The sequence below is a fragment of the Emys orbicularis genome, chromosome 2, assembly GCF_028017835.1.
Source record: "Emys orbicularis isolate rEmyOrb1 chromosome 2, rEmyOrb1.hap1, whole genome shotgun sequence".
Taxonomy (NCBI): Eukaryota; Metazoa; Chordata; order Testudines; family Emydidae; genus Emys; species Emys orbicularis.
In genome coordinates this window covers 299,408,531-299,432,614 of record NC_088684.1, presented here as the reverse complement: position 1 = coordinate 299,432,614, position 24,084 = coordinate 299,408,531, and the positions used below count along the sequence as shown (strand labels likewise).

The window sequence follows — 24,084 nt, the reverse complement described above, 5'->3', positions numbered from 1 at the left end:
CCGCTCGGGGGGGGCGGGGCCCGCGGGGGAGGGAGGGAGGGAGCGGGAACCCCCCAAGCCCCGGGCTCACTCCGCCCCAGCGCCGGGCAAAGCGGGGGGGGGGCAGCTCCCTGAGGCTGGTGCCCCCCGCCCCGGGAGGGAACCCAGGCGTCCGGCTGACGCGGTACCTGGCCGCGGGGCGCAGCGCGGAGCGAGCCCAGAGCAGCAGCATGACGGCACCGGCCGGCGGCCCACAATGCACCGCGCCACTAGCGGGGCGGCCGGGTCGTCACCACGGCGACAGCGAGAGAGCGCGAGCTTCCGGGCCAGAGCCCCGCCCCTCCCCTGACTGACCCCGCCCCCTGTGCCCGAGCCCCGCCCCTCCCGGACTGACCCCGCCCCAACCAGAGCCCCGCCCATCCAAGCAATGGCCCCGCTCCCGGACTGGAGTCAGGCCGGGCGCTGCTGCCTGCGGCCGAGGCTCCGTGGCCCCCAGCTCTGCACCCTGCCCGGTGCCCCCGGCCAGGGCCCTGGGGAAGCAGCTGCTTCTCCCCCCGGAGCATCGGCAGCCTGGGCCCCCTGGGCCCGGCTGCCTTCTCCTGGGCCGTGGTGCAGCCGGTGGCGCTGGCCGGCGCCGGCCCGTGGGCTGGGTTGCAGAGTCTGAGTGTGGGGCCCTGCCCCCACAGCTGGGCTGGGCCCCACACCAGGGGGGTGCGGGCAGGGCCGGCTTTAGGAAGTGTGGGGCCCGATTCGAACAGTTACGACGGGGCCCTGAGAGGGATGACTAAAAAAAAAAAAAAAAAAACGTAAAAAAAAAAACCCGTGGGGCTTGTACTCACCGGGCCACGCTCCTAGTCTTTGGTGGCGGGTCCTTCACTCGCTCCGGGTCTTCGGCGGCACTGAAGGACCCGCCGCCAAAGTGCCGCCAAAGACCCGGAGCGCCGCCAGGTGAGTAAAAATTAAAAAGGCGCCACTAGCCAGGGAAGGGATTCTCGGCCACTTGCCCCCCCACTCTGGGCGGCCCTGCCACTGGGCCCTCTTAGGCGCGGGGCCCGATTCGGGGGAATTGGTGGAATTGGCCTAAAGCCGGCCCTGGGCGCGGGAGGCCACCCCTGACCCGGGGCCACCCCCAGGCGCTGGCGCATCGTGGGAAATGACAAACTACAATTATCAAAACTAAATGCTTTATTGGGGGGGGGGGAGAGCAGCAATGGGGCAAAGGGCCCTGCCCCCACCCCATGGGCCGAGGAGGAGCCAGGGGCCACTCAGGGGGCAGGGTCCAGCAGGCTCCGCGCCTGCGCCGAGAAGGACTGAGAGCGGATCAGCGAGGCCACCTCCTGTGTGCGGAACGTCAGGCCGAAGATGTCCTCGTGGTAGCGATTCTGGTCCTGGGGAGAGACCCGCGGTGAGGGAGCGCCGGGCAGGGCAGCACCCGCAGGGTAGCGGGAATGTTACCCAGGGAGCCTTGCAAGTCCAGCCCGCCCTCAGTCCCGACCCGCACCCCTATCCCAGCCCTGAGGTCCCCCTGCCCCCCAGCTCTGCCGGCACCCCTCCATCCCGACCCGCAGCCTCTATCCCAGCCCTGGGGTTCCCCCAGCTCTGCCGGCACCCCTCAGTCCCGACCCGCTGTGACGAACTGGGACTGTTCTTACTGTGATCTGTAAGTGCTGACAGGGGAGTGTGGCTAGGATAGTCTGCATTGGGGGATGGGAGAATGACCGAAGGGAAATACCTGAGCCTGTAACATGAGAACCCAGGAGGGGGCTGGGGCGAGGTGACACCTTTGCCCGGGAAACTGAACAAAGGCTGAGGGAGGGGTCGCTGAAGGCAGAGTCTGGGAAGCTGGCTGGTGAGGTGGCTGGAGGCAGGGAGGGCTCTGACCTCTGGAGGGGGGCTGGGATGCCCGAGGACCCCAAGATGGACCTAACTGAGGGGTATCCTGTTGTCTGTGCCTGCACGACCTGTCTCGGACTGTATTCCCGTCGTCTAAATAAACCTTCTGCTTTACTGGCTGGCTGAGAGTCATGGTGAATCGCAGGAAGCCGGGGGTGCAGGGCCCTGAGTCCCCCTTACTCCGTGACAACTGGTGGCAGCGGCGGGATCTACTGCACCCCGTGGACGGCGCTTCCTGCAGTAAGTGACTGGGGAGAAATAAAGCGAAGGGGGATTGACGGGGACCAGGCGTGCTGAAGAGTCAGAGAGAGACGGTTATCACCCCTGGGAGTGTGTGACCAGCGAGAAGGACTTTTGCAGTAACAGGGTCCCCCGGGGGATCGCAGCGAGTGGTCCCAGGGGCGGAGGAGTCTGCAGCTCGACCCTGGCAGAGAGGTGGTGACCTCGAGAAGGGCTGGCACACTAGGGGTCTCCCTGGAAACTGTGGGGAGCGGTGAGCACACAGGCCTGTGAGTGGCCAGCAGGAAGATGTATGCCAAGCGGCTTAAGAGCGACCTGGTGGAGCTGTGCAAGCAGAGGGGGGTGCGCATTGGGAAGCTCACCAAAGAACAGCTCATTGCCCAGATGGAGAAGGGAGATCGCGCGAATGAACTGATCCCTGTCTCTGAGGGAAGCAGCCTGGCAGATGCAGCGCAGGCCCCAGTGTCTGTCCCAGCTGGGAGTGGTCAGCCGGCCGCTGAGGGCTTCCCGAGACCCCTCCTTCCTACGCCTAGGGGAAGGGTGGGGAGAAGCCCAGCAAATACCGAGGGTGCAGTGACCCCCCCGGCCAGCAGGGGATCCTCCCGGCGACGCTCGGCATCCATGGAGCGGAATGGGCTGGAATGGGAGATAGAGCTAAAACTGAGAGAGCTGGAGGATCGTGAACACCAGAGGCAGCATGAACGGGAGGAGAATGAGAGACAAAGGCAGCATGAAGAGAGAGAGAGGCTGAGGCATCATGAACTGGAACTGGCGAGGCTGAAGGGCCGCGAGCCCCCGGCTGCGGTGAGTGAGGGGGGACCCAGGACTGCACGAAGCTTTGATAAGTGCATCATGGCCCCACGCAAGGAGGGGGAGGACATGGATGACTTCCTGGATGCCTTTGAGACGGCCTGCGAGCTGCACCAGGTTCATCCTGCAGACAAACTCCGGGTTCTCACCCCCTTACTGGACCCCAAAGCCTTGGCCTTGTACCGCCAACTGGAAGAGGCGGAAAAAGAGGACTATGAACTATTCAAAAAGGCCCTGCTACGTGAGTTTGGGCTGACTTCTGAGATGTACCGGGAAAGGTTCCGGAGTCAGGATAAAACCCCGGAGATCTCATATCTGCAACTAGCCGTCCGCATGGAAGGATATGCCAGCAAGTGGGCTGCTGGGGCCCAGACAAAGGAGGACCTGGTTAAACTGCTGGTACTGGAGCAACTGTATGAGCGGTGCCCATCCGACCTGAGGCTGTGGTTGGTGGACAAAAAGTCAGAGAACCCGCGACATGCAGGCAGGCTGGCCGATGAGTTTGTAAAGAGCCGGTCAGGGGCTGGCAGGGAGGAGTCCCAAAGGAACAGTCCCACCACAACGCAGAGCGAGAGTCACCATGGGCCATCCCAGCGGGAAAATACGGAGAAACCCCACCAAAGGGGAAGATCCAGCGTCAGGTCCATCCAACCCACTCGAGGGGACCCCTGGGACATGGTCTGCTATCACTGTGACCAAAGAGGTCACATACGGGCCCAGTGCCCCAGGCTCAGGGACAGACTGAGCAGACCAAACCCACAGAGGGTTGACTGGGTAGAGACCCAGCCGGGCGAGAGGCAGCACTCCCAGGGAAGGGGGGCTGGCAGAGTACCACCTGCTAAGGAGGGAGGAGAGCTCCAGGCCTGCTCCTCTGCGGGGCGGGATGCTCCAGACTCAGGGTTTTTGGTTTATACAGTGGGCGCGGGGCGGTTCCTCCGGAAAGAGTACCTCGTTCCACTGGAGGTGGATGGGAGGAAGGTCGATGGATACTGGGATATGGGCGCAGAGGTGACGCTGGCCCGGCCCGAGGTGGTGGCCGCAGATCAGGTGGTGCCCAACACCTACCTGACCCTAACGGGGGTGGGCGGGACACCAGTCAAAGTGCCCGTGGCGAGGGTACACCTGAAGTGGGGGGCCAAGGAGGGCCCCAAGGATGTGGGGGTACACCCGTATTTGCCCACTGAGGTGTTGATGGGGGGGGACCTGGAGGACTGGTCAAGCAACCCCCAAAGTGCACTGGTTGTGACCCGCAGTCAGAGCCGGCGAGGGGCACTGCGCCCTGGCCTTGGGGAGGGTGCCTTGCCCGAGGCGCAGGACCCTAACCTGGTGGGGAGGGAACGCCCAGGGACACGGCTCAGGGAGGCTGCGACTTCAGACCCAGCCGGCAAGAGAGAGCAGGTGGCCATCCCTGTCCCAGCTGCTGAGTTCCAGGCCGAGGTGCAGAAAGACCCCTCCCTACGGAAGATAAGGGACCTGGCCGACCTCGGTGCGGTACAGACCATGGGGAGAGGTGGCCGGAAAAGGTTCCTGTGGGAGAAGGGGTTCCTGTACCGAGAATGGGCTCCCCCAGGGAAAATGGAGTCAGGGGAGATCAGGAGGCAGCTGGTGGTACCCCAGAAGTATCGCCGCCAGCTGCTGTACCGGGCCCATGACACCCCCCTCTCAGGGCACCAGGGAACCTGGCGTACCCAGCAGAGGCTGCTACGGAGCTTTTACTGGCCTGGGGTCTTTGCTACTGTCCGGCAGTACTGCCGATCCTGTGACCCCTGTCAGAGGGGGAGGAAGGCCCGGGACAAGGGGAAAACGGCTTTAGGACCCTTGCCCAGCATAGAGGAGCCTTTCCAGAGGGTGGCCAAGGTTAAAAGGGGGGCTCTGAACCAAGAGAGCCCGAAGCACAGACCTCCAGACTGGAGCGCTGGGAGGAGACCGCAGCCCAGTTGGAACCCCAGGGGTATTGGGGTGGGAAAAGGGCACAGGCCGCATAACCCTTCCCACATGCGAACTGCGAATGCCCTCGAGCACCCCCGACCTAAGGGGGGGAGTGAAACTGGAGGGGCCTGGTGTAATTCTCACCAAGGAATGGGAGGGATGCGGGGGCATCCATGGGAACGGGGGTAGGTTCGAACTTCCCCGGGTCACTGGCTAAAGTGACCCCGCTCAGTTCGGTCTCGAAGGGGGGAGATGTGACGAACTGGGACTGTTCTTACTGTGATCTGTGAGTGCTGACAGGGGAGTGTGGCTGGGATGGTCTCCATTGGGGGATGGGAGAATGACCGAAGGGAAATACCTGAGCCTGTAACATGAGAACCCAGGAGGGGGCTGGGGCGAGGTGACACCTTTGCCCGGGAAACTGAACAAAGGCTGAGGGAGGGGTCGCTGAAGGCAGAGTCTGGGAAGCTGGCTGGTGAGGTGGCTGGAGGCAGGGAGGGCTCTGACCTCTGGAGGGGGGCTGGGATGCCCGAGGACCCCAAGATGGACCTAACTGAGGGGTATCCTGTTGTCTGTGCCTGCACGACCTGTCTCGGACTGTATTCCCGTCGTCTAAATAAACCTTCTGCTTTACTGGCTGGCTGAGAGTCATGGTGAATCGCAGGAAGCCGGGGGTGCAGGGCCCTGAGTCCCCCTTACTCCGTGACACCCGCACCCCTATCCCAGCCATGGGGTCCCCCCGCCCCCCAGCTCTGTCGGCACCCCTCCATCCCATCCCGCAGCTCCTATCCCAGCCCTGGGGTCCCCACACCTCCAGCTGTGCCGGTGCCTCTCAGTCCCGACCCGCAGCCCCCCCAGTAGCCCAGGCCAGGCTCCCCGCGTCGCCAGCTGGAGCTGCTCCCCCACCCCGTACCCGGAGTTCGCTGATTAAGTCTCCGGCCTCGGCCAGCGTCATGCCTCCCTCCTGGGCCAGGATCTGCTGCACCGTCTGCAGGACGCCGGTGGCCATGGTGACGTCCCCACAGACGTAGAGGTGGCCCCCGCGCTGGCACAGTACCTGGTACACGTCGCCCACCAGCTGCGTCCGCAGGATGTCCTGCACGTAGGCCTGGGGTAGGGCAGAGCGTCACAGTGAGCCGCCCTGGCCCACCCCAGCCAGCCCCCCTGGGCGCAGCCCCCGTTACCTTGGGGACGTCGGGGTCCCTGGAGAAGGCCGTCAGCACCCGGCTCAGCGCCCCCTTCTGCTGGGCCTCCAGCACCTCCTGCTGGTAGAGGTGGTCGAGGCGGGCGCAGCGGCAGCCAAACACCAGGGTCATCTCGCCCACCCGGAGGCCTGGAGGGCAGGGGCAGGGTTAGGGGCAATGCTGGCCCCCAGCCCCGGGAACCTGCCCGCCCTGGCCCTGCTGAGACCCCTCCCAGACACACCCGGCCCTCCCAGTGCCCCTCGGCAAGGCGCACCAAGTCCCCCCGACCAAGAGCCCTAGGGACCCCCAGCCCCCCTGCCCAATCCAGGCCCCTCTGCCTCCACGCAACCCCCCATCCCCAGGCCCTGCCCCCAGACTGCCAACCTTCCTAGGCCATGACCCTAGGGACCCCCCGCCCCCCCCCCCGCCCAATCCAGGTCCTCCAGACCCCACACAGCCTCCCCCCCCCCCCCCCAGCCATGCCCCCCGGCCCGTCTGACCTTCCGTCTCCATGTCGTGCAGCCGCTGCTGCCAGAAGCCCCGGAAGGGGGCGATGCCGGTGCCTGGACCCACCAGGATACAGGGGACGCTGGGGTCCTGCGGGAGCCGGAAGGACGGGGCCCTGTGCGGGGAGTGATGGTGTCTGGGGCGTGGCACCGGGTCGGGCACCCAGCTCTGCCCGCAGCCAGTGCACTGCAGGGGCCTCGGGGCAGGGGCCACGGAAGCAGAAAGGGTTAATGGGAGGAGGAGGGGTCCCCAGACTAGGGGTGGAACAGGGCATGCTGGGAGCTGTAGTCCCTGTGGGGTAAATGGGGCTCAGAAGGGAGCAGGGCATGCTGGGAGCTGTAGGGCCTGTGGGGTGGAAGAGCCACAGGAGGGAGCATGCAGGCAGGGTCCCAGCCCCACCAGCCCCCACCCTGTGCCCCATGCAGGGTCCCAGCCCTGCAAGCCCCCCTCCAGGCTCTGTGCCCCAGGCAGGGTCCCAGCCCCCGCCCCGGCTCTGTGCCCCGGGCAGGGTCCTGGCCTCCCTTACCCTCTGATGAAGGCGGGCACCGTGTCCCCTTCCTGCAGCTGGGCCAGCCAGGTGGAACAGACGCCGAAGTGCAGGGGCCCCTGGCCGTCTGCGGGACACACGGGAGGAGGGGCAGGGTGCTCAGAAGACTGATGGGGATGGCACCTGCCCCCCATGTCCCCTCCCCTTCCACCTGGTGCCCTCCCCACGTCCCCTCCCCCCCTCAGATACCCTCCCCCAGCCCCCCCATCTCGTGCACCTTCTCCCCTCCCAGCTCCATCTCCCCGGGGAGGGGGGGGAAGAGGCGGGCTGCTCACCTCGCTGCGGGGTTGCCCTGGCCCTGGGCTATCACTCACTCCGGCTGTGAGGGGTGGGGTCACCCCCTGGCTGTGTGGGGCGGAAGGGGGGTTGCTCCTTTGGCTGGGGGGGAAGGGGGTGTAATATTCAAGGAATAGCTGTGATGTATTTTACGCAAGAGAGGTCATGTGAGAGATCAGTGAAACGGTTCTGATCTTCTGAATGCGATTATCTTAGTTGTGTGCATGTATCACTTTCGTATCTGAAGTTACGAATATTGACTCTGTATCTGTATGAGAAATGTGTTTGCACCCGGGGAACGCCCACTGGTAGGCAGAATGCACTCAGTCTAGATCAGTGGCTCTCAAACTTTTGTACTGGTGACCCCTTTCACACAGCAAGCCTCTGAGTGCAGCCCCCCTTATAAATTAAACACACTTGTTTATATATTTAACACCATTATAAATGCTGGAGGCAAAGCGGGGTTTGGGGTGGAGGCTGACAGCTCACGACCCCCCATGTAATGACCTCTTGTCCCCCTGAGGGGTCCCGACCCCCAGTTTGAGACCCCTGGGCTAGATGGCTGGCTGGGAAGGGCCATTAAAGAAAACAATAGGCCTTAGAAGAAGTTTATCTCCCACCTGGGAGCTTTCCTGAGGCTGCTCTAAACAGCCTCTGACTCATGGCTGCTAGAACTACAGGATCATGTGACCGGGTCACCTGGTGCGGGACTCCATCTTGGGATGTCAGTACTTTTCCACTGACTGGCGTGGGAACCAGGCTTTGAAACAGGGTTCCCACCCTCTGCAAAAGCTACATAAGGCAGGGGAGTGACAGCATCAGGGTTCTTCGTCACTGACTCCCCGCCCAAAGCGACTCCTGGAAACACCTGAGGAACAAGGACTGAACTGGGGGAAGTGCTGAACCCAGGCGAGAGGGATTGGAACAACTGGGGATTCCAAGCTGTGAGCAAGTGCAGTTTGCCCCCTAAGAATCTGCAGCCTGCCTGTATCATCTCTTAGGATGAGAATCTGCTATTCATATCCAATCTATCTAGCATATTAAGCTTAAGAACATAAGAACGGCCATACACGGTCAGACCAAGGTCCATCTAGCCCAGTATCCTGTCTGCCGACAGTGGCCAATGCCAGGTGCCCCAGAGGGAATGAACAGAACAGGTAATCATCCAGTGATCTCTCTCCTGTCGCCCATTCCCAGCTTCTGGCAAACAGGGGCTAGGGACACCATCCCTGCCCATCCTGGCTAACAGCCATTGATAGACCTATCCTCCATTAACTTATCTAGTTCTTTTTTGAACCCTGTTATAGTCTTGGACTTCACAACATCCCCTGGCAAGGAGTTCCACAGGTTGACTGTGTGTTGTGTGAAAAAATACTTCCTTTTGTTTGTTTTAAACCTGCTGCCTATTAATTTCATTTGGTGACCCCTAGTTCTTGTGTTATGAGGAGTAAATAACACTTCCTTATTTACTTTCTCCACACCAGTCACGATTTTATAGACCTCTATCATATCCCCCTTAATCTTCTTTTTTCCGAGCTGAAAAGTCCCAGTCTTATTAATCTCTCCTCATATGGCAGATGCTCCATACCCCTAATCATTTTTGTTGCTCTTTTCTGAACCTTTTCCAATTCCAGTATATCTTTTTTTAGATGGGGCGACCACATCTGCACACGGTATTCAAGGTGTAGGCGTACCATGGATTTATATAGCGGCAATATGATATTTTCTGTCTTATTATCAATCCCTTTCCTAATGATTCCCAACATTCTGTTCACTTTTTTGACTGCTGCTGCAGATTGAGTGGATGATTTCAGAGAACTATCCACAATGACTCCAAGATCTCTTTCTTGAGTGGTAACAGCTAATTTAGACCCCATCATTTTATACGTATAGTTAGGATTATGTTTTCCAATGTGCATTATTTGCATTTATCAACATTGACTTTCATCTGCCATTTTGTTACCCAGTAACCCAGTTTTGTGAGATCCTTTTGTAGCTCTTCGCAGTCTGCCTGGGACTTAACTATCTTGAGTAGTTTTGTTTCATCTGCAAATTTTGCCACCTCACTGTTTACCCTTTTCCAGATTATTTATGACTATGTTGAACAACCCTGGTCCCAGTACAGACCCTTGGAGGACACCACTATTTACCTCTCTCCATTCTGAAAACTGACCTTTTATTCCTACCCTTTGTTTCCTATCTTTTAACCAGTTACCAATCCATGAGAGCACCTTCCCTCTTATCCCAGGATAGCTTACTTTGCATAAGAGCCTTTGGTGAGGGACCTTGTCAAAGGCTTTCTGAAAATCTCAGTAAGCTATTGTGATGTTATTGACACAAACTGGGACCGTATAGATCATTGTTGCAATCAAGGTCCTGTAGTGGCACCAAATATTGTATAAAGGGGGTCAAATAAGGTGTCTAAGACAAGGTTATGGTTTGCTGGTTATGATTAGGCTGTCTATATGTGTGTATCAGTTTTGTATTTAAAGTTATAATATTGGCTCTATCCTGTCTGTATTTCAAACTTGTGCTGTGCTTCTGGGTGACACCCCAGACAATTTGGCGTAAGCACTGCCTAGCCTGCTTGATGGCCCATTAAGGACCATCAGCTACACAACTGACCCATTGAGAGAGGGCAGATACACCTATGGACAGAACTCTGAGGTATTTCTATGCCATGTGCTGGATAGCTTGTCTTTGGAACAAAGAAAGCAGAGGTCACATGGCAAGAGACTATAAAAGGCTGCTGCATCTCCTCCATCTTGTCTTCAATCCTTCTTCTTACCTCTGGAGGACCTTGCTACAAACTGAAGCTCTGAACAAAGGACTGAATGACCCATCCCAGCTGGGGATGTTCCAGAGACTTGATTTGAACCTGCAGTTTATTCCATCACTGCTACAAGCCTGAACCAAGAACATTGCCATGACTGGATGTAATTGATTCCATTTAACCAATTCTAACTCTGATCTCTATCTTTTTCCTTTTATGAATAAACCTTTAGATTTTAGATTCTAAAGGATTGGCAACAGCGTGATTTGTGGGTAAGATCTGATTTGTCTATTGACCTGGGTTGGGGCTTGGTCCTTTGGGATCAGGAGAACCTTTTTTCTTTTACTGGGGTATTGGTTTTCATAACCATTCGTCCCCATAACGAGTGGCACTGGTGGTGATACTGGGAAACTGGAGTGTCTAAAGGAATTGCTTGTGTGACTTGTGGTTAGCCAGTGGGGTGAGACCGAAGTCCTCTCTATTTGGCGCCTTAGAGGTGGAGAACCACCAGCCTGGGGCTGTAACTGCCCTGCTCTGAGCAATTTGTCCTGAATTGGTACTCTCAGTTGTGTCCCACCAGAACCAGCATCATTACAACTATATCCACTGGATCCCCCTTGTTCACATGCTTGTTGACCCCCCTCAAAGAATTCTAGTAGATTGGTGAGGCATGATTTCCCTTTACAAAAACCATGTTGACTCTTCCCCAACAAATTATGTTTATCTATGTGTCTGACAATTCGGGATCACCTCTGGAGCCCTTTTTAAAAATTGGCATCACATTAGCTATCCTCCCGTCATTTGGTACAGACTACAGCGTTTTATCGAGGTAGAGGTTTACTTTTTGAGTCTTTGACTAGCTGTTTTTCAAATACTTTTTTGGCCTTCCTAATTGTATTTTTACACGTCATTTGCCAGCGTTTATGCTCCTTTCTATTTTCCTCACTAGGATTTAACTTCCACTTTTTAAAAGATGCCTTTTTGTCTCTCACTGTTCTTTAACTTTGTTGTTTAACCACAGTGGCTCTTTTTTAGTTCTCTTACGATGTTTTTTAAATTGGGGGATACATTTAAGTTGAGCCTCTATTATGGTGTCTTTAAAAAGTTTCCACACAGCTTGCAGAGATTTCACTTTTGGCGCTGGACCTTTTAATTTCTGTTTAACAAACCTCCTCATTTTTGTGTAGTTCCCCTTTCTGAAATTAAATGCTACAGTGTTGGGCCGCTGTGGTGTTTTCCCTGCCACAGGGATATTAAAATTAATTATATTATGGTCACTATTACCAAGCGGTCCAGTTATATTCACCTCTGGGACCTGATCCTGTGCTCCACTTAGGACTAAATCGAGAATTGTCTCTCCTCTGGTGGGTTCCAGGACTAGCTGCTCCAAGAAGCAATCATTTAAGGTGTCAAGAAACTTTATCTCTGCATCCCATCCTGAGGTGACCTGTACCCAGTCAATAGGGGGATAATTGAAACCCCCCATTATTATTTTTTTATATTAATAGCCTCTCTAATCTCCCTGAGCATTTCACAGTCACTATCACCATCCTGGTCAGGTGGTCGGTAATATATCCCTACCGCTGTATTCTTATTATTAGAGCATGGAATTTCTATCCATAGAGATTCTATGGTAGTTTGATTCATTGACAATTTTTACTTCCTTTGATTCTATGCTTTCTTTCATGTGTAGTGCCACTCCTCCACCAGCAGGACCTGTTCTGTGCTTCCGATATATTTTGTACCCTGGTATTACTGTGTCCCATTGATTATCTTCATTCCACCAGGTTTCTGCTTAGATTGTGTTTTTGTTTATTTGCTAGGTAACCTGCTTTGATCTGTTTGCTATCCCTTATAGTCACTTAAAATCTATCTTTTGTAGTTAATAAACTTGGTTTTGTTTTGTCTAAAACTAGTGTGTGGGAATCATAACTTGGGGCAGAAAGCGGTGTATATTCCTCTCCACATTGAGGGAGGGGGCGACTTTCAGGAGCTTACGCTGTACAGATCTCTGGGCAGCGCAAGACGGTATAATTGTGTGTTTACACTCGGGAGCGGGGTCCGTGCCTTAGGAACTGGGAGGTGCCTTAGCTGTGCCTTCCCATGCAGGGGCTGGTTAAAGAACCGGTGTGTATGTAACTGCAGCTGGGTGTGTCCCTACCTGTGTGTGTGTGCTGGAGCCTGGCACAGGGCTTGACAGGCTGGTCACAGCAACACAGTGTAAAGGGAGCAAGGCTGGTGGGTCAGGGGGGCTCAGTGGTACCCCAGTTCGAGGGGACACCCTGGGGGGAAGCTGTTCCAGGGGGTTGCTCACTCTGGCTGGGGGTCATGCTCCTGGCTGGGGGGGGAAAGGGGGGGTCGCTCACCCTGGCTGGGAGGGGGAAGGGTCACTCACCCTGGCTGTGGTAGGCCAGCACGGCCACGGTGAGGTGGATCTGGCCGGGGTGGGCGCTGGGCGCGGAGCTGACCGAGTAGTAACGCGGTTGCAGCAGAGGCAGCTGGGTGAGCAGCAGGGAGGCGGGCAGCACCAGCGAGGGGAACTGCTCCAGCACCTGGCCCAGCGTGGGGCACCGGAACCACTTCCACTCCTCGTATTGCCGGGCGTCCTGCAACGGCAGCCGGCTGGGACCCACCGAGTCCCCCACGCTCTCCCTCCCCCAAGCCCAACCACAACCACAGCCGGGCTAGGACCCGCCGAGCCCCCCACGCTCTCCCTCCCCCGACCCCAACCACAACCACAGCCGGGCTGGGACCCCCCCAAGCCCCAACCACAGCCCCTCCCATGCTCTCCCCCCATCCCCCACACTGCCCCCCACCTTCCCAACACTACCTCCCCCTGCCCCCAATGACAGGGCCCTCCTCGACAATGCTAACCGCACCCCCACCCACAGCGCTGGGCTGGGAGCCCGCGGACCCTCCCTCACCCCCTGTGCTGGGCCTGGCACCTGGCTGCCCCCGTGGCCACCCCCACCCAGCACATGGCCACTGCCCATGCTGCTCCCCCAGCAATGTCCCAGACTGCGCCCCCCGGAGGCCCCTTGCACCTGGCTGAGCCGCTGCAGCTGCTCCCGCTCGGCGCCGTCCTCGGCCAGCGTGGCCAGCAGCTGCAGGAGCTGGGGGCTGGGCGGGGTGGTGATGTCCAGGAAGAAGGTGAGGGCCTGGCGCAGGGTGCAGGGCGGCAGGCGGCTGAGGGGCACCCAGCTGGCCTTGGGGCTGGCACGCCCGCCTGCAGAGAGACCGAGGGGGGGGCACGTCTGCCCTGTGATGCAGTGAACGTAGTCTGGGATAGGACCCCTAGCCATGCCTGTTTCCCTTTTTGCTTTTTGTGGCTACCCCCTAGGTGTTCAGCAGGGGGCAGGAGGGGTGTGCACAGCCTCCCGCAGGCCCAGGGCCAGGAGCACGGAGCGAGATGGGGCGCAGGGGCCCGAGGCCCCGTCCCAGAGTGTGGAGGCCACGGGGCTGCCCTAGGGAACTGGAGGCCCTGGGCCTGGCCTGCTAAGGGGTCACTCCCAAGGGCTGGTGACAGGCTGGGCACAGACCAGACCTGGGGGGTCCATGACGGAGCCCGAGCTCTGCTGCCAGCGGGGGCGGCCCCCCACGTGCCCAACCACAGATTTGTTTTGGAGGGAGCAACACAGAGTCAGAACAAAAGGGGGCCCCAGCTGCTGGATTCCTGCCCCCCCCCATGGGACCCCCCCAGGCGCTAGCACCGGGATCCCCCCATGGGACCCCCCCCCAGGCGCTAGCACCGGGATCCCCCCATGGGACCCCCATGGGATCCCCCAGGACTAGCACCAGGGTCCCTGCCCCCAGTGCTGGCTCTGGGGAGGAGCCCCTCGCCTCTCACCACTGGTCACCGTCTCCAGGAACTCCACGGCCACCGGCTCCTCGTCAGGGGGCGGGTCCTCCACGCGCTCCAGCAGCTCCTGCACCAGCTCCGGGCGGTTGGCGGGGAAGATGCCCACGTGGTCCCCGGGCAGGTACTGCAGCTCCGGCTGCCCGGCCGTGTCCAGGCGCACCAGGATGGTGGCGCGGCTGGGAGGAAGGGAGGCGTCAGATCAGGCCCCAGCGCCAGGGGGCTCCCAGCGCCAGGCAGGGCGGCCCGGGGGGGCGTGTCTCACCTGGACTCCTTGCTCTGCAGGTTCTGCATGGAAAGGACACGGCAGGGAAACACCCTGCGCTTGTGCACGTGGGATAAACCTGCCAACCAAGCACAGCCAGAGGGGTCAGTGGGGGCCAGCCCCCAGCAGGGGGCGCTGTGGGGAGGGGGTGGGAGTGCTGGCTGTTGGGGGGGGGGAGGGGGAGCTCCCGGCTACTCCCACCCTGGCCTCTCGCAGCAGAGGGTTGGGGGGCTCCCGGCTACTCCAGCCCCAGCCTCTCTCAGATCCATGGATGCCAAGGCCAGCAGGCCCAGCGTGTCCAGTCGGCCTGACCCTGCGTAACATGGGCCAGGGACCAGCGACTCCCAGAGCCGCGCTTCGAGCAAACGGCCGAGCCGGCCTGAAGCCCGGTGGTGATGGAGAATCCAGCCCGAGCCTGGCTCCGTCGTCCCCATAGCTAACGCCCCTTGGTGCTAACAACGTGCCCCAGTGCCTGGCTTTGTCTAGCTTCAGCTTCCGGCCACTGGCTCCTCTTGGACCGGCCGCTGCTCCAGCGTGGAGCTGGTGCTGGATCTGTGCCCCGCGTGGGTGCCCCGGCCACGTCCGCACAAGCACTGTGGTCAGCTGGGGCATGACCCCCCCCTCCCCCGAGTGACGTGTCCCCGACAGCCGCGCCGGTGTGCACAGCGCTAGGTCGGCGCTGGGTCTCCCCTGGCCTTGCCCCCGCGCTCGCTGGGTGAGTTACACGGGCCGGAGGGACAGAGCCGCTCCACAGAGACCTTCCAGCAGCGCTGAGCCAGGCCCTCACACACTGATCCCCTCACCCCGAAGCGTGGCTGGGAGACGCTAACCAGATGAGCTCCCTTCCCGGGGTCTGGCACCGGCGGGTCCCCAGCCCCTCAATCGCTCTCTGCGCCAACCTCCCTCTGGACATGTGGCCCCAGGGCTGGACCCAGGTACCCGGTCGCCCCAGGGCCAGGCCGAGGGAAAAGCACCTCCCTGTCCCTGCAGGAGATTGCCCAGGTCCTGCAGCCAGCATCACACGAGCCCTTGTGACTACACCATTGCACGGGGGGTCACGCCCAGCTGGTGACTGGCCCCCCAGGCTAGCGCCCCCTGCAGGGCACGGGGGGACTGGCCAGCGGGTACCTGTCAGCGTGTCTGGGAGCTCGGCGTGGACGCCCAGCTGTGACTGGCCCCCCAGGCTAGCGCCCCCTGCAGGGTGTGGGGGGACTGGTTGGCAGGTACCTGTCAGTGTGTCCGGGGGGTTGTCACGGATGCTCAGCTGGTATTTCTGGCGCTTCCATCTTTGCCGCGTGGTGAAAATCTCCCTGGCAGCCTCCTCGGCGTCGTCCCCAACGCAGAAGGTGTCGCAGGCAGCCTGGGGGGGGGGGGGGGTGGTCACTGGGAGCCCAGATCTCTGATGTAACAACCCCCAGGCCCTGCTGCGGGGGGCCCAAAACCCCAGTACCACCTCTGGGGGCAGCTGGCTGCCAGTGGGACCTGAGCCGAGTGCACAGCCAGTGGGGGAGGAGACCCCGGTACCCTTCCCCACCCCCCACCCCTCCTGGTCCTGTGCCACCCTCGTCTCCCAGAACCCCAATCTTCCACTCCAGAGCCTGCCCTTCCCCTCTTGTGTGCCCCAATCCCCCTGTGCACCCCAACTCCCCCTGCATCCAGCCCCTTCCTCCGCACCCCTACTCTCCCTCTGCCCAGCCCCTCCCCTGCACCCCAATTCCCCTCTGCCCTTCCAGCCCCATTCCCCCTGCACCCAGCCCCTCCCCCTCATGCCTGCCCCGCCCCGCTCACCTGAAAGACGTGTTTGGCCCAGGTGCGGAAGGCCTCCTCCTGGGCACACAGCTCGTCGCCCTCCCCCATGGCCAGGATGCGCTCGCCCCCCAGCTCCTCCAGCCGCGTGTCCACCGCGTGGGCAAAGGCACAGAAGTGGGGGTAGGCCCGGGAGCCCAGCCCGAAGACCGAGAACCTGAGGGGCACAGGAGACAGCAGCTGAGCCCCTGCTGGTGTTTTGCTCCGACCCCCGCTCCAGCCCCACCAAGAGGGGGACCCCAGGGCCGAGTGGGAACATACAGGTCACCCAGTCACTTCCCACCAGCCCCAGGGGACACTCTGCAGGACGGGGGGAGCCCAGGGCTGGGCTGGCAGGGGCTGCGGGTCGGGAGTGAGGGGCACTGGCAGCGCTGGGGGGCACAGGGCTGGGATTGCAGATAGAGCAGGGTGCCCTCCTGCTCTAAGAGGCATCAGCAAAGGGGGCGCTGGCTGGGGCTGCCTCTGCCCCCAGGACAGCAGGGGGCGCCAGGGCTCTTGGGGAGGCACTGAGAGTGGGGGGGAGGGGTCTCACCAGATGCCCCCTGGCCCAAGTGTGACTTTCCCACTCCCATCGCCCGCCTGCTGCCCTCACCCAGGGGGTGTTTCCCGGCCCTCGCTGGCTTCCCCGAGTGCCAAAGGGAATTTTCGGTAACCTTTTTACGAAGCCTATGTCTGCCTCAGTTTCCCCTGGACTTGTCATTGCTCTCCAGTGGGGGTAGAAGGGTTAATGCTGCGCTTGGAGCTGAGCTGGGGACATGGGCGGAGGGGGCCAAAGGAGGAGTTGGGTGATATCTGTATGACACCTGCACGTGCCTCAGTTTCCTTCTGCACTTTGCACTGTGACTGAAGGGTTGAGTCTCCTGGGGACCCAGTGCAGGCGGCAGGGGATTGGGGGCTCCCGACGGGGGGGTGGAGCGAACAGCGTCATGCACCGGCTGAAACCGACCTCGGCTCCACAGCACATCCCGCAAGACAGCGACGCCAAGGCCCGAACCAGCCGTGCCTGGCAGCAGGAAACCTCCGGCAGATGGGTGGTGGGAGGGAGCTGGGGCCGGGTCGGGCACCGCTCGGCTGGCCCGGCGGGTACTGGCCCGCGGCTGCACTCCTGCCTCGCTGCGCTGACCTCGGCCCATCAGACTGGCCTGGCGACTAGTCGACGGATCCCAGTTGGCACAGGCGGCCTGCGTGGCGGTGAACGCGCCCGGGAGCATTGCCCCCGGCAGGGCCCAGCACGGCCTCCCGCAGGCCTTGCTGCTGGGTGCATGGAGAGACGGGGTGCTGGGGTGAAGGCCCAGCCTTGGAGTGTGGAGGCCACAGGCGGGTCCCTAGGAAACTGGGGGTCTGTAATATAATCTCATTGAAAGGTGACACGGCCAGAAAGAGTTAATTAACTCACAGACTGACCTGACCCATGGCCGAACTTTAGAGACTGGTTAGGAAGATCTGTAAATGAATAGAGCTGTGAAATGCAAGTCTGCATTGTTAGAGGTAGAAGGGGAGATGTTTGCTCAGGGCTTGTGATGTAAGCAAACAAGTCTTGTCTATTAGTATAGCTTTGATTCAAAGATTAAAAAAGGAATATTAACATTTATGATGATACTTGAGTGAAATAGTATTATTGTCTCTATGTCTCTTTGAAGGTTGAGGTGACCTGTATCTGAACTGTTTAATGGATAAATTACCCTGTGCTAATTGCCAGGATGTTTGGGAGAAGGAGAGTTAAGCCTATTGTTTTCTCAGGCCAAAAGGCTGCTGGAAATGTATAAAAACCCTGGGACACGATCCTTCTGCATCTCAGATCTGCTTTGGGTTTCAAGAGGGGGAAACCTTAAGCCATAAGGATTGAGTCACTGGAGTCACCCTGAATATGGACATTGGACTATAACCTATGGACTATTTCTAAAAGGACTTTTGGCAACTACAAGCTCACCTCTGCTATGTATCTGAACCTCAAGAACTGAATTCAAGTCTGTCTGTATATTGATCTTTTAAGCAACACTCTCTCTCTTTTCTTTTTTAATACATTTTAGCTTAGTTAATAAGAATTGACTATAGTGTGTATTTTGGGTAAGATCTAAGTTATAATTGGACCTGGGTGTGTGGCTGACCCTTTGGGATTGGAAGAACCTTTTCTTTTATATGATGAGATAAGATTTTCAGTAATCTTCATCGTATCTGACAGGTGTGTCTGGATGGAGGCCTGAGGCTGGGCACTTTAAGGGAACTGCGTTGGTTGGACTCTGAGTAACCAGTGAGGTAATACAGAAGCTGTTTTGGGCTGGTTGGTAAATCTAAGTATTGGAATATCCACCAGCGTTTGGGGTTTGTCTGCCCCGTTCTGTTTGCAGTTCACCCTGATTGAGTGACCTCAGCTGGCTCCCACGGGCAGCACCGTCACAGGGTCCCTGGGCCCGGCCTGCCAAGGGGTCACGCCCCGGAGCCTGCTGACAGGCCAGGCACAGCCCAGACCCTGCAGCTCCATGACAAGGGGCGAGTCTGTCTCTCCCCCACACCCAACGGACAAGGAAATGCAGCCAGAGCCAGTCGCTAAAAGGGGCAGAGCTGGGCCGGCTCCCTGGTATCCTAGCACCCCTACCGGAGCGTGCCCAGCGCCCCGGCGCTGTCCGTGTTGCTCGACTGCTTCCGCTTCTTCTTCCACGAGGCCACGAGCCCGTCGCTCTGCGAGACGCTGTTGAACCGGATCTTGTAGCTCCTAGGGGGGAATGCACAGTGAGCCCCAGGCTGGGCAGGGCACCGCTGGGCCCCTCTTTCCGGCCCCAGAGCGGGGGCCGGCTGGCACGGGGGGCGGGGACTGGGATTGGGGCCTTTCCCTTCTAGGGGGCACCAGCTCCGATCCAACCCCCGGGGGCCTTTTCACCCCTCAGGGGCGCTGGTGTGATGGGGGCATGTCCCAGGCATTCCCCAGGCCAAGGTTTGGAACGTGCCACCCGCAGCCTTGCCCCGGGTGCAGTGACCCTGGCCAGCCCAGGGACCTCGCTAACCCCACAGCCCCGGGCACAGGGGGGCCTCAGCGCGGGCCCAGAGCTGCCCCACACCCGCGGGAATCACTCACTTTTGTTGCTCGGGCTGCGTGGAGCTGACATAGGGGCAGGACATCTCCATCAGTGCCTTGGCAAAGCTCTGCCGAGAGAGAGGGGTCAGGGGCTCGGGCGGGTACCCCCTGGCTCCCTAGCGCTGCTCCCCCAAGCACCGATCCCTGGGCACCCCCCGGCCCCCTAACACTGCTCCCCCGGGCACCGATCCCCCGGGCATCCCCTGGCCCCCTAGCGCTGCTCCCCCGGGCACCCCCGGCCCCTAGCGCTGCTCCCCCGGGCACCGATCCCCGGGCACCCCCAGCCCCCTAGTGCTGCTCCCCCGGGCACCGATCCCCCGGGCACCCCCCGGCCCCCTAGTGCTGCTCCCCCAGGCACCGATCCCCGGGCACCCCCCGGCCCCTAGCGCTGCTCCCCCGGGCACCGATCCCCGGGCACCCCCAGCCCCCTAGTGCTGCTCCCCCGGGCACCGATCCCCCGGGCACCCCCAGCCCCCTAGTGCTGCTCCCCCGGGCACCCCCCGGCCTCCTAGCGCTGCTCCCCCGGGCACCGATCCCCAGGCACCCCCAGCCCCCTAGCGCTGCTCCCCCGGGCACCGATCCCCTGGGCACCCTCCGGCCCCCTAGTGCTGCTCCCCCGGGCCCCCCCCCGGCCCCCTAGCGCTGCTCCCCCGGGCACTGATCCCCGGGCACCCCCAGCCCCCTAGTGCTGCTCCCCCGGGCACCCCCCGGCCCCCTAGTGCTGCTCCCCCAGGCACCGATCCCCCGGGCACCCCCCGGCCCCCTAGTGCTGCTCCCCCGGGCACCGATCCCCGGGCACCCCCCGGCTCCCCGCGCTGCTCCCCTGGGCACCGATCCCCCGGACACCCCCCGGCCCCCTAGCGCTGCTCTCCCGGGCACCGACCCCCGGGCACCCCCCGGCCCCCTAGCGCTGCTCCCCTGGGCACCAATCCTCCGGGCCCCCCCGGCCCCCCAGCGCTGCTCCCCTGGGCACTGATCCCTGGGCACCCGCCTGGCCCTCTAGTGTTGCTCCCATGGGCACCCCCCGGCCCTCTAGTGCTGCCTGCCACCCCGGGCACCTCCCCGGCCCTCTAATGCCAGCTCCCCACCCAGCAAAGATCCGTAGGTGCTGCCCCAAGACTCTGCCCCTGGGCCCCCTCACCTCCCCACTCTCCGGCGGGTCGCCGTTGCCGAAGGTGCTGGTCACGACCAGTACCAGGGTCTCATGCTCCAGGCTGACGATGTCGTACTCGTCCATGCAGAGCACCTAGGGGTGACACGGGGGGGTCAGTGGGGCCGGGGACGCAGGGCAGCGGACGGGGCCGATGGGCACTACTGTGCCCGTCTCCCATGCGGGGCAGGCAGGCCGCACGCTCCAGGCTGGGGGGATGGATCCCTCTGGCCCCACCCACGCTGAGCCAGTGGAACTCCCTGCCACAGGGTCTCGCTCGGGCCAAGCAGTCAGGCATGGTCAGAGCGTCCGACGTTGCTGTGTATAATGAGACCGTCCAGAGCCCCCGGGGCATCCGCTCGGGCTGCCTGCGACAGCGCTGGGCCGGCGTCCGCTAGGGGCTTCGGGGGGTCTCCCTCTGGGTAGGGTCCCTTGCAGCTGCTGGGCCAGCCTCCTCTAGGGGTCCAGGGCGCCTCACCCTGTACTGAACCATCTTGATTATCACTTCAAAAGTTTTTTTTCTCTTACTTAATTGGCCTCTCAGAGTTGGTAAGACAACTCCCACCTGTTCATGCTCTCTGTATGTGTGTGTATATATATCTCCTCAATATATGGTTCACTCTATATGCATCCAAAGAAGTGGGTTGTAGCCCACGAAAGCTTATGCTCTAATAAATTTGTTAGTCTCTAAGGTGCCACAAGTACTCCTGTTATTTTCACCTGAGCTGGTTATTCCATCACTGACCAATAGGGGTCTCCCTGCCTCCTCCGGAGCAGCCGGGCCAGGGGGCTACGGGGGCCCTGGGGCGGAGCCGCCAGCAGTGTCTGGGTTCCCAGAGCAGGGTGGAACCCAGGCGTCCTGGTTCCCAGCTCCCCCTACTCTAGCCACCAGACCCCACTGCCCCCCCTGAGCCAGAATAGAACCCAGGCATCCTGGTTTCCCCCCCCCTCCCCCTCTGTACCCACCAGACTCTGCCCTCCCCTCCCCCGAGCTGGGAAGAGAACGCAGGAGCCCTGGGAAACCAAATGTGGCAGGTTCCCCCGCACCTGAAAAGCATTTGGGGAGATGGGGGAACCCGGCAAGGGGCCAACAATGTGCCAGCCACAGCCAGCCCCCCATCCTCCCCGCACCAGCCTCCTGCCCACCAGCCCCCATCCTCCCCCAGCCCCCCATGTGCCCCCCACCCACCCCAGCCAGCCCCCGTTCATCCCCTGAACCCCAGCCAGCCCCCTGCCACTGCCCCTGGCAGCCCTGTCCTCACCCAGCCCCCCCAGCCAGCACCCCCACCCTCCTCAGCCAGATCCTCTTCCTCCCCCAGCCAATCTCCACCCCATACTCCCTGCCAGTCCCCCTCTCCCCAAGCCAGCCCTCAACCAATCCCCCGCTAACCCCCATCCACCCCAACCAGCCCCCCATCCTGCCCCCGGCCATCCCCGACAACCAGCCCCCCGCCCCACAGGAAGTACCCTGCAGCCCCCAGCCCCTCCCCCTGCACCCCGTGCCCCAGCCCCACCTTGGGGTCGAAGGCGCGCCGGAACAGCTCGCCCAGGTTCCAGGCGTAGGTGCGGGACTTGCCCGTCTCGGTGGCGTACAGGATGGTGGCCTTGACGCGACGCGCCATCACTTGGACCATCAGCTTGGCTGAGAACTTCACCGCGCTGTGGGGAGGCCAGAGGGTGTCACCCAGGCCCGCCCCAGTCCATGCCCAGCGCCAGCTCCCTCCTGCAGGCCCCAGCCCTGGGCCCCTGCCAGGCCAGTGGTCTGAGCCAGCCAGGGCAGTGGCCGGGCAGCCGGGTCCTACGGCTACAAGCCGCGGGGTGGGGGGAGGAGACAGCAATGGGGCAGGATATGGCCTCAGTGCCTCTGCCATAGCTTGGCCCGGGCAGAGCTGGCCAAGGCCTCTGTCAGCCCCCCAGCTCCTCTCTGCACCCCCCAAACCCCCGCTATGCCCCTCATAGGGGTCAGGGATGCTGCAGCTCCTGGCACCTCTAAGCACCTGGCCATGCCCAGACACGACGCGCCCTGCTGCTCCTGCCATGCCCGGACACGCATCTCCACACCCTGCCAGTCCTGCCACGCCCGGACACCCATCTCCACACCCTGCCGATCCTGCCACGTCCTGCCGGTCCTGCCATGCCCAGACACACGTCTCCAGGCCTTGCCGGTCCTGCCATGCCCAGACACGCATCTCCATGCCCGGACATGCGTCTCCACACCCTGCCGGTCCTGCCACGCCCAGACACGCATCTCCAGGCCTTGCTGGTCCTGCCATGCCCAGACATGTGTCTCGACGCCCTGCCAGTCCTGCTACTCCCAGACATGCGTCTCCATGCCCGGACATGCGTCTCCACGCCCTGCCGGTCCTGCCACACCCAGAAACGACATGCCCTGCCGGTCCTGCCACGCCCAGACACACCTATCCACGCCCTGTCGGTCCCGCCATGCCCAGACACACCTATCTATGGCCCTGGGGGGGGCGAGGGATGGGGGTAAGGCAGTGCAAGGGGTGGGGGCAGTGTGAGGTCCCGGGACCGAGAAGGGGAGTTCTGAGGGGACGGGCTCTGCCCTTTCTTATCCCTTACACTCCCGCCTTCCACCCCAGGGCTCTCACTCCCCCCCTGCTCACAGTCCCCCCGCCCGCTCATGGTGCCCTTACCCTTCCCCCCCGTTCCTCCCCACCCCTCATGCTCCTCCCACCCCACCCCTCTCCCCACCCCCTCCCCCTATTCCCCACCCCGAGGCCAGACTGGCACCTACTTGGCCACTTCTTTGAAGGTTTTCTTCCTGGTGACGCTGGTGCCCTTCGAGGTATAAACCTTCCAGGCGTCTGGCTGCAAAGGAACCAGCCAGGTCAGCCCCGGGCAGCCATGGGGAGGGGGCGGGGAAGCGGCCGTGCAGCCCACCAGGGCCTGGGACCAGCCACGCCCGATGGTCTGGGGGCAGCCAGCCCCACTGCACAGGAGGATAAGAAGTGGTTGGCTGTGCGGCACCCCATGGAGGTGCTGGGGGGAGCCCCTGGTGGGGCGCTGGGCCCAGATGGGGCTGGCTGGGAAGGAGAGGGTGTGTCTGGGGAGATGTGATCCCTGGGGTGGACTCAGGGGGAGGGGCAGTCCCTGGTGGGGAATGTTGGGGAGGGACGATCCAGACAGGGCCGGATTAACTCTCCTGTGGGCCCGGGGCTGTTAGATTTTATGGGGCCCCGTATACAAGTCTTTTTCCTAATTTAAAATGAAATGATCACAGTTATGGCATCGAGGCTATTAACGCTGAACTAAACCTGCCTTTTCATTAACATAAAGCCTTTCTGTGGTTACATTTCAGTCTTAAAACGTGGAATACAGGGAATTCAAAATAGCTACTTCTTACCTTAGAAAAAACGGTTACTCACTTCTCGTAACTGTTGTTCTTCGAGACGTGTTGTTCACGTCTGTTCCAATCAGGTGTGTGTGCGCCGCAGGCACGCCAGCCAGAAGATTTTTCCCCTAGCAGCAACCGTAGGGTCAGCCTGGGTGCCCCCTGGAGTTGCGCCTTCATGGCATCCAATATAGGGTCCTGCCGACCCTCCACCCCCTCAGCTCCTTCTTGCCGCTGCTCCGACAGAGGGGTAGAAGGGTGGGTATTGGAATGGACATGAACAACACATCTCGAAGAACAACAGTTACGAGAAGATGAGTAATCATTTTTTCCACAACTCACTCTCGAGTGCTTGTTCATGTCAATTCCAATCAGGTGACTCACAAGCCCAAGTTCAGGAGGCGGGGTCGGAGTCGTCCACTGATTGGAGCACTGCTCGTC

General features: G+C 61.0%; 1 protein-coding gene across 2 annotated transcripts in view; it reads right to left on the bottom strand.

Moving 5' to 3' along the window:
* Nucleotides 1-1,244: 1,244 nt before the first annotated feature.
* The window catches only part of NOS3 (nitric oxide synthase 3), a 63,974-nt gene continuing 41,134 nt past the window's right edge, over nt 1,245-24,084 (bottom strand). For both annotated transcript variants that reach the window (XM_065399596.1, XM_065399597.1), the window contains exons 11-26: nt 23,047-23,120; nt 21,803-21,947; nt 20,280-20,384; nt 19,139-19,206; nt 18,662-18,778; nt 16,048-16,222; nt 15,487-15,619; nt 14,260-14,338; nt 13,986-14,173; nt 13,183-13,364; nt 12,534-12,744; nt 7,069-7,156; nt 6,536-6,657; nt 6,036-6,184; nt 5,765-5,959; nt 1,245-1,367 (exon numbers count right to left, since the gene is read on the bottom strand). In XM_065399596.1, coding sequence (XP_065255668.1) covers nt 1,245-1,367; nt 5,765-5,959; nt 6,036-6,184; nt 6,536-6,657; nt 7,069-7,156; nt 12,534-12,744; nt 13,183-13,364; nt 13,986-14,173; nt 14,260-14,338; nt 15,487-15,619; nt 16,048-16,222; nt 18,662-18,778; nt 19,139-19,206; nt 20,280-20,384; nt 21,803-21,947; nt 23,047-23,120 — 2,154 coding nt within the window. The remainder of the gene's footprint in view (nt 1,368-5,764; nt 5,960-6,035; nt 6,185-6,535; nt 6,658-7,068; nt 7,157-12,533; nt 12,745-13,182; nt 13,365-13,985; nt 14,174-14,259; nt 14,339-15,486; nt 15,620-16,047; nt 16,223-18,661; nt 18,779-19,138; nt 19,207-20,279; nt 20,385-21,802; nt 21,948-23,046; nt 23,121-24,084) is intronic.